General features: G+C 43.6%; 1 protein-coding gene across 1 annotated transcript in view; it reads right to left on the minus strand.

Annotated features, from left to right (window-relative positions):
• Positions 1 to 7,150, minus strand: part of bmp6 (bone morphogenetic protein 6) — a 47,077-nt gene extending 39,927 nt beyond the window's left edge. The window contains exons 1-2 of the mRNA XM_085363004.1: positions 7,067 to 7,150; positions 6,262 to 6,790 (exon numbers count right to left, since the gene is read on the minus strand). Of these exons, the coding sequence (XP_085219130.1) occupies positions 6,262 to 6,670 (409 nt within the window). The 5' untranslated portion in view covers positions 6,671 to 6,790; positions 7,067 to 7,150. The remainder of the gene's footprint in view (positions 1 to 6,261; positions 6,791 to 7,066) is intronic.
• Between the last annotated feature and the right edge of the window lie 2,885 nt (positions 7,151 to 10,035).

Consider the following 10,035-nt stretch of genomic DNA (forward strand, 5'->3'; position numbering starts at 1 on the left):
TGGCGTCATTATGATGATGATGGAGATTACTGGGCACAAAAGGACATGCTGAGTTGAGATTTCAGCAGGAAAAAACCAACCAGCCAGTTCTTACTACACACAAGTGTAGATGTGAACTATATTGGTGAGGGCCTGATTTAAGGAGGGAACATTGACTAATTTGATAGAATTAAATGTTTTCACATTATTTTTGAGCTGAAGGTGCAGCTGTGGTCTTTGTCTTTGGATGCCATTTCTTCCCCTTCTACTTTTATTTTATTTGTAGCTACAAACTTGGGGAAATTGGAGAAATGCATAAATCAAAACAAAGTGAAACGTGTTCTTGCATCTTCACCTCTTTCCTTTGTCCGTCTCTTTCATGTTCACACTCTTCAGACATACAAACTCAGCCTTACACAAGCACAAAACCCTGATTCCTGGTTAATGATCTCCTCCTTGTAGACACTTAAACATGACACAAAGCCTGACAGTTTTAAAGCCCCCCTCGGGAGAGTGACGCAGGAGTTAAAAAATGTGCACAAAAAAAAAAAAAGGCAGGAGGCAATGAAAGTGATTGCGTTTTCTCTCCGGGGTTTTAAATACAGCGTTCTTCTCGCATCGCAAACCCCATGAGATACCACGAAACAGTTAAAAAGTGACAAGCAAAGACAGATAGACGTGGAGAGGAATCGCAGATGTGAGAGATGCGAGCGGAGCTTGGCGTCACTTTCTTTTAAGCACAGCAGAGCAAACAGAACAAATTCCTCCATGCCTGCACGCAGAGGTGATAGATGGGAGCAGCGAGTCCCAATCAGATGTTCCGCCGGGGTTATCAGCTCATTTCAATAGATCGTTACCGGCAGGGAGTGCGCTGCACATCACCTCCTTATCTCGTCACACTCCGTCATCCCACGCCTCTATCGCTCCGAAGTGGAATGCCCAATGAAGACATGAAAATGGATGGGAGGCAGAGGGGAAAGGAGGAAAATGGGAAGAGGTGTAAGGGAGCCCCAAATCTCAGCTGCCATCTCTTCAAGCCTGAGAGTCATGCCGTGAGAGGGAGCGATATTATCGAGGGGTGGATGAGTGTGTGTGAGATTGTGTGTGTACATCCTCTTACCGAGCACAATACAGTCAGGAGACGCACTCATCAGCACTGTAATGTGCACAAATGTTCTCCTAGGACGTTCAACAGAGTTGTCCTGTAACACTCCATCTTTTTATGACAGCCTTCTTTTTTTTATGAAGCCTGACTGGAAAAGACATAATCTCGTTAACCAGACATGTTTCCCCCATCAACCCTGTTTGTTTCTTGAGGCAGCTGTGTGTTTTGCCAGAGCGCTCAACAACCAACTCAATCCAAACATGAGAAAAAAGAAGCGCGCTGAAACCCTGAAACTCAATAAGCAGAATTATTTGTATATCTTGGGCCATTCTTGAACATCATCGCAAGTTCAAGTGAATTTGTTGTGGCAGTGAAATATCTGATACTGTAAACAGATGAAAACAAACACAGAGGTTTGTACTATGTAATTTTTCTCACCGTTGAAGGAAGGCCTTCACTGCCAAGTTTATGTTTCAGAAAAGAGCTTTTATTCCACTCTAGCATATCTTGAATTCCTCACTTAACTTCTGGCTAATACTGTTTACGGGGTTCTCAAAGTTGAAGAAAAGTGATGGGTGGTCCTCTGTTCTGGTCCCTTTGGCTTTGCAGGAAGTGTTTCAAGACAATTTAGTGAAAATTTTCCAATTTTCCACAGTCCGTGCCCTAAACAATCGACTCTTTGATCGAAGCCAGCTAATTATTTGATCATGCTGGAGCTCTGGGACACGTACTGCTGCAGAGGAAGTGGCTTACCTGGGCTTAGGCACTGAGAAACGCAGCCAGGCATCATAAGACAAGGAAAACAGGCATTTAATAAGGGCACTTCATTTGAGAATAAGCCCAGGGCTGTCTGAACCCGGCTAATCTCCCCAAAACCCACTTCTTAAAGCTTTCTGCCTTGTTTGCCTTTAAAGTGTGGGAGGTAGGTGAACGCTTGGCTGTTTGCTTAGTGACAGCTCAGGTATAACCATGCAATGAGGTGTGCAGAGACTGAAAGGACAGGGAAAAAGAGAAAATAAGGGTAGAAGCGATGACAGACAGGTGGGAGAAAGAAATTTCATTACATTCGAGCTTCGAGGGAAAGATGTGCAGTTTCGCTTTCTGGACACCGGGAAAAATGCCAAGTTTAAATGCAACCAAGATTAAATCAAGATGTCATGTTTGTTTGTTTGTTTTCAGACCTCCTCCAGAGAGTGTTAGAGATGCAGTCTACAAAAAGCTGCACGTGTTTTTTCCAAGATGAAGATCTGATGTGTACTTTTTTCTAAGTTCTGCTACACCGATGAGCAGTCTGTGCATCGAAATAGCCACTCTCCACACTACATATAAAAAAATCGATCTGAACCCTGATAAAAATATAAGTTGGACAATTTATTACTCAGATTTTAAGATTAAATCCCATCCCTCCTTCAAGGTTATGGGCACCTCTCATCTTTGATTGTGGGTTTTCTAGATGAGCTGTTGTTTCAACTAGAATGAACAGACTGCACTATTAAGCCTGCTTATTTTCAATTACATCTTGTATAGAATGGATCGGTGAGCATAAATGTGTCAAAGGTAAGTGTAGATACAAACAAGAAGTATTAAGGGCAGATTATTAAGACGTGGTTTCAACTGCACTTTAGCCAGCCGGTGAAAAATCTTCCCCCGAGACGCACACATAATCCTCTGTGCTCCCAAATCTAACCACAAAAATCTGATTTGTGATCTGCTTGACGAAGCAGCCCGTGACTAAATGTAAATGAATCTTATCTGGATGCTTTGTATCCTGAGAAAACAAGAGCAACTTGGGCCTTAGAAGAAAAAGTAGCTCCGAGGACAGGTTTCATCTCACCTCCAAAGCATCAGAGGGTATTTAGAACTCGAAAAAGTCAAACAAGGTTCAAAATCCCTGTGGGGGTTTTCCAGGATTATTATGGGACCTTCCCCTCGGTGCCTCCCAGCAGACAAACAGAAGCCCTGCAGAGCTATGCCAAGCTTTAGAGAGACCTCCGCACCTGCCTGCCTGTCTGTCTGTCGGCCACAAACACATCACAGTTAAATGCAGATGACACAGGAACAACATTTGTCGTTCCTGCTCGGCGACCCATGAAACCAAAGGCGTTTCTGTGCATCTCTCATTCACCATAACCACCAGGAAACAGCCTAACTGCTAAAAATCAAACCTGATAGGAATAGCAAATTTTCCCCTGCTGACTATTATAACCGTCACTGCGGCTTTGGGTATTTGCTCAGCAATATGTCACCGCTCATTAATTGAGTGAGCAATGACCTCTTGTATTTGTTTTCCACTGGAATGCAGCTTTACCAATACTGGTCACTTACTCCACAATATACTACCTTGTGAGAGATTTACCGAGGAGTCCAGTAGGTCATATTTTTTTCCCCCACTAAATATTAATAGTTCTAATAGTTCACTGCAAATGTGAATGTGGAAAACATAGCTTTGTACACTAAAGGATGAACACTCTTTATAGTTCTTGCTGGTAAAGGATTAGAAGCACTTGCTTTCACACGTGAAACAAGTGCTTCTAACAACCCCCGACTCCTGTTGTTCAGAGCGACCGTCACCTGTGGACCTCTCTGTGCATCAGGACGTGTCCAGAGCTGCAGAGTGTCGCACAGGGTGAGTCACGCGGCACACAGTGTCGCTTCACTCCACCCCAGTGGAAAAGCAGAACGTCCACAAGGCAAACAGTGATGAACGCGCTCCTCTAGGAATGAAGATGAAAAAGCAGCTGGAAAATGTGCTTCTGCTTCCTCCCCCCCAATTTAAAGTTTTCCACATCTTTTTTTCTTCTTCTTTTTTTCAGTGGGTCATTCTGAACAAGTGATGAAGGCATGGGAGAATGGACGACCAAACACAAAGTGTACATGAATCACGCAGAGGTGGGGGTGTGAGGAGGCATATGGTTTGCAGAGAGCGTATTTGAGACCGAATGTAACGCTGGGGCTCTTAAATCTGTCCGTGCCCCCGGGAGAATACACTCTGAGAATGAGACATCTATCTGTGCTGCTGCCACGGTTGGCTGTGAAAGCCATCAGCTCAGACCCAAGTTTAAATCACTGTCATTGTTTTGTTTGCTACGGGGCGCTTTCACCTCTGTGATTCGTGCATCTGCACACATGGCTGGTTTCAAAACAGGTGAATCCACTTTGAAAACCATGTGACCCGTGTAAACCACATGTCATCTTCTTTAATTTGACCGATGATCTTGCTACAGTGTGTTTCACTTAACAATATTTGTCAGATGAAGGAGCTCGGCTGAACCTGAGTCTGTTAATCTGTCATTTTCAAATCCTTTCAGACAGATTGCTTGACTTCTCCGCTTTTCTTTCTCTCATTAATCTTGATTCCAATTTGTAGTTTTACTCAGGCCACACATGATATCCAGATTTCTGGGGCTACTTTTGAAATACACACACAAAAGGACCACCCAGAAGTGTTTCTTTCTACTATAGTTTTCTAAAAGAGAATCCACCACACAAATGGCTCCAATCGCCCAAAAAACCCCCAAAAAAGACACATTAAAAACTAATCGGACGGCGACGACACACGGTAGTCGTGCAAGGCCTTATTTGCAAAGCAGATGGAAAGCCTTGGCCTGTCCAACATTAATTACAATCACATTCAGGGAGGAAGCCATCCCTCCTCCAGGGCGGTTAGGACTCTGTGTACGGCTGGAGGAGATGGCAACCTAATCCCCTGGTCACCGCAGAAATCTGAGGGAATCGTCAAAGGATGGACAGGACATGATTAATCAAAGTGGAGAGCCAGATGTGCAACAACACAGGCGTATAAACCGAACACTCGCACAGCAAAGGAACACCAAAGCCACAGACGCACAAACACCATCGCATTCCCCCCACAGAAGCCAAAAGAGGGGCTCCGATATATGAGACTAAAACGACGGCCTCCTCCTGTCTGAATATCTGGTTTTCATCACTACAAAATTGCAACACCAATCCTCAGAGGTACAATAAGTAGAGAATAGTGCTCTACTTCAGTCACTCCAACCTAATTCACTTCTTCGTTTGCGGTACTGAGTGACTGTTAAATGGTTTAGAAAGGTGCGGGGTAAAAATATTTACAGGAATATTTGTTTTAAGAAAAGTTTGAGTGAGGGGGGGGTGTGTGAAGCCATAAGACTACATTCTTCTGCAGTGATATGTTCCCACTGCTCTCCTAGCCAGATCATGACAATGCAGCGAGTCCCCCCCCCCAAAAAAGGACAATCAATCTGGATTTAAGCCTCCTTCTCCACCAGCGCCTGACTCTGGCAGCGCGTCTGTTTATCTTGAGGCGCTCTGTTTAGAGTCTCCCAGTAAACACTACAGCTCCTAATGGAAGGAAAGGCTTTGAGCTTTTATGTCCTAAACCCGTTATGATTAAAGTGTTCCTCTTTATCATCACTCGAGCTAATTAAAGACAAAGCTGCTTGGGAAACACAAACAACGCGACGCGATTTACGCACAGTAACTGCAACTCGCTGTAACGGAGGTCAACGGCAAGAATAGCCTTATATATATATATTTATATTTGTGTGTGTGTGTGTGTGTGTGTGTGTGTGTGTGTGTTACACGCCAGCGGTGGTGGTTGATGGTTTGCTGAGAATACGAGGTTTATTTTTCCCGGGAAGACATAAATCATGGCGTAGATTGCACAGCAAGACTTGACCACAGAATTTCGGTCCTATAAATGAGCTGAGGAGGGCGAATTTACGCGGAGGGAGAGGACGTGTAACAATAAATTACTCAGAAACAATACGAACCTCGTCAGTTTTTCCTCAAACCGCACAGTAGATGAGTTTGTTATTTGCTCTCCCTGTGGTTTGCACAATGGGTTCGTTCATTATCCGGCGATAAAAGTGCGTAACTGTGTGTCTGCTTTGTGTGTCGCGCTGTGTTGAGAGCTGTAACCCCAAAGTTTAAAGTAGATGAGATAAAAAGAGCCAAGTTATGACCCTTTATTTTATATTTTACTTTTTTAGCATTAAATTCCGATAAAGTTTTCTTATTTTGTCTAATTATCCTCCGGTCTGCCCAGGCACAAGTTTCACTTGCTTGTATAAAACACCTGTTCGGTCTCATATAAAATAGACCCAACACAATCACAATTACGCACAGAGAAGAAAAAATCACAGATGAAAAAGTTTTGTTTTGTTTCAATAACTTACCTAAATTAACGAAGCTCATCACCATGTCTGCATCATTTAGAAAGGCAGTTTCTTGATATGTGGCCAGGGGAGGGCTCTGGGTCGTCCGCATGGCCTGATATCGCTCCAACCTGCTTTCCACTTGCCTCTTCTCCTCGCTGGATATAGTGTTGTATAAGTCCAGCATGAAAAGCGGAGCGGAGTTGTACTTTCCGTTTGACAAATGTGGTCTCGGTCTGTGGGGCAGCCCCAGGATGGACAGGATCTCCTTCTGCATCTCCCTCTTCTCATGCGTCCTCAGCCGCCGGTGGGTGAAACCTGCTTGAACCTCGTTATTCCCATCCAGTGAATAATTACTCCCCGCGACTGTGAACATGCAGTAATAAGCGCTCCACCACAATCCGACCAAGGCAAGCCAGCGGATGGTCATGGTGTTGTCCCTCAGTGGCTCTCCGGAGTCCCAAGAGTGGCTGGCTTGGAGCTTCAGTCGCCTATCCGAAAGTAAAAATGCGCGTAATGGTAACCAAAGTCCGTCCGGGCGCGTTGTGATCTGTGGCAACCAAAGATCAAAAGCAAAGAAAGAATCGTGTATCAAGCCATTTAAAAGACTCGCCAAAGCAAAATGCGCATAATAGTATCGGCCCAGCTTTCATTTCTGATCGCCGTAGCGCGCTTGGCTCCTTCAGGATAAAGTGCACCATGTGAAACTTAATTCTGAGCGCTCCAGTAAGTCGGTCAACAGACACCGTCTGATGTCACATTTACCAGAAGAAGAACAACTCCTCTGACAGAAGCCATGTTACTTACAGCGGATATATCTACTCGCCTGGATTTATGGCTTTTCCAAAGCTGCGCACTGGGTCCTTAAACTGTTCGAAGCGCTCTCAGCGACAGTCACCTACTCCCACAGGCGGAGTGTCAGAGTCTAACAGGAATCAGCAGGTTGCAGTCCATAATATGCGTGCGCACGGACGTGTTCGGCGCTTTAACCGCCCACTCTGTGCGCTCTCAGCCAGAGGTGGAGCTCTTTTTAGGCTGCAAACACGACCTAACATCGTATTTCCAGATTTTACTTACAGCCTGTTTGTTTTAATAAAGCTGTCAGGTTTGTGAAGCACGAGATGCGGTCGTTATTTTACACTTTCCGTGTCAGGACTTGAGGGAAACTCTGCTTCTGCGTCATACTTCTACGTGTAACTAATAAATAAGACTGCTGGGGTCGATCTCACACTTCTGATCGGAGCACACCATACTCTAAAATGATCTGTTTTTAACGAGGTTTGAAGAGTTGCGATGCGGGAGCTTGAATCAGTAAATGTGCTAAAGCAGGGGTCACACATTTACACGTTGTCCTGTTGAGGCACGACCCCTGACGATGGAGACTGAAACAGCAAGTAAAGCGCTCACAGCAGCTACAAGCGAGAAGAGCCCGCACCTTCCTGTTACCGCCGCTGGAAATAACGCGAACAAATTGCGCAATGGGTAATTTGGCCGAGATGACCCTTGGAAAACAAAGTCCTGAAGTAAGAATTTTTACTTTTTTTCTTTTGCTTCTTTGTACAGTCTGCGGTCGTACATTCATTTCAAACTAAAACAATAAAGTAAATATTTAGTTCCCAGTCTCAGCTTCGAGTGGGTTTACAGGAAAATAGAAGTATCTGCGTGGCAGACACGGGATTTTTAGACAGCACAGAGTCCAGAGTTAAAGGGTTCAGAAATATTTGCATGAATAAACACAGATTTAATGAACATCTGAATATTTAACACTGGCTGTGCAAACCCACACACTTCCCCGCAGCTGGATCTAAATGGACTGGTTCTTATATGGCGCTTTTCTACTCTGAGCACTCTTCTCCTCGCTCACTTACCTCATTCATCCATTCACAATCTATGCTCTTTCTTTCAAAGGGCTTTTTATCTCACATTCACAGGCATTCAAACATGCTCCAGTTCTGGATTTACTTCACATGCATGGTCAGCTCCCTGCTCCTCATAGGACAGTAACTTAATGATATCTCTCACTCAGCTCTGTAGGCTCTTTTGTGAATGAAATGATGATGAAACAACAGCTGCCCACGGTCACAGCTAAGAGTTTGTTCTTAGAGGTGAACCTTTGCGATTTAACTCCCCTGAAATTCAAGTCAAAATTCAAATCAAAAGTGTTCAAAGACAGAGTATTTGTTGTGATTTGAACGATATTGGTCACTAATTACTTAAAAGTATTTTTAAGTGCCATACCATACACAAATACACTCACCTGTTCTCTATTATTTAAGTTTTTTGTAAATAATAGTAGGTATGCTTCTTTTCTGGCACATTATTTCACTTCCTCACTTCAGATGACTCGATAAAGCAATTTTAATACTTTGCGAATTAAAGTCATACATTTAAACCCTATAAAATATAGTGCTTAACATTATACCTTAGCCACCTATGTCTCCTATATGTGTCACAAATTCACTGCAATGTGCTGCTGTAGTATTTAGTGCTTTTATAGTCTCTAATATTCCATTGAAAATAGCATGGACCTCATGCATTTGGATGTACTAAAAAATAAAAAATCTCACATGCTATTTTAGTGTACTAAATAATATGTTGCTGTGGTATTTCAGAACTCGGCTAAACGTGCTCCAGAAACGGAAAAGGAATTCTCTAAAATTCCTCTTCTGTCTTTTGCTGCCCTCTCTCCATTCCCCCTAACCTGTGTTATGTCTTCCTGGTCCCTTCAGTCTGTGATGGACCGGGTGATAAGGTCCAAAGGTGTCCATATCGTCCTGAGTCTCTGCTACTGCTGCTGCCAGAGCTTATCTAATCTGTACGTGAAGAGTGAGATCCAGCATCAAAGCTACACATACCACCACCACCACACAAACAGACACATACACTCACACATCTACTGCTGGGGAGCTTCCAGACTAAATACCACACCATCAATCCCATACAGCTGAAAGAAAACCTAACATTGGGGAAGGGCGTGTTTTTCAAATGTCATTGTCTATTCGCTATATTCACTCTACACAGTTCTCCTGATTGGAAATAGTTGAAAACACTTATCCCGCCTAATCAACATGAAAATAATCCAGAAAGACTTGTCACACATAAAATGATGTGTTTTGAAACGCAAACTGATCCATCTCTGAAATAACAGAAGCAGGGCTAAAGATGCTGTGCTGCGCTGACGGAGAACCAGCTGTCCCGCGGACGTCATTTATCAGCTTTTTTCAGTTTTTCTTGGAAACCAAGATCTCATTTATTTGAGCTGGAGCTAAGTCCTGATTTATAACACAGGCTGTGGGTTAAGCCAAGTTTGAGCACACAGACACATAAAAGTAACCCTTTCACTGGGAACGATTTTGTGAATGGTGACTTTTTTCCCTTCCAGTTTTTTTTTTTAAAAGATGCTTTTTTGGCTTGAGTGTTAAACAGAGAAACAGGGAACGAGTCAGGATAAAAGCATGAAAGGAAAGGGTTCATTTATGAATCAGCCGATGGCAACACCATGAAGTCCATGATTTAAAGTCTTTATGGACCATTAATTTTAGGCATGTGTCTCAATAAACAAACACTACCCTGCTCCCCAAAAACAATTCATAGCTCTTCTTGTCTTTCGCAGAGCTTTCATAGCAACCAGCATAACAAGCCGCACATGCACACATTTACTTTAAAATAATATGAAAAGATATCCCTTGACATGTTGTGTGTGTGTGAGGGTGTGTGTGCGCATTCCCCGAGGCAGCGCAGGTGATATGTGTGCATGCTGGGTGAATTGGAAGCAGAGGGAGGAGGAAACATTAA

Source organism: Diplotaxodon limnothrissa, linkage group LG9 (assembly GCF_057381915.1).
Source record: "Diplotaxodon limnothrissa isolate DT_005_m linkage group LG9, D_limnothrissa_male_GT1.1, whole genome shotgun sequence".
Taxonomy (NCBI): Eukaryota; Metazoa; Chordata; class Actinopteri; order Cichliformes; family Cichlidae; genus Diplotaxodon; species Diplotaxodon limnothrissa.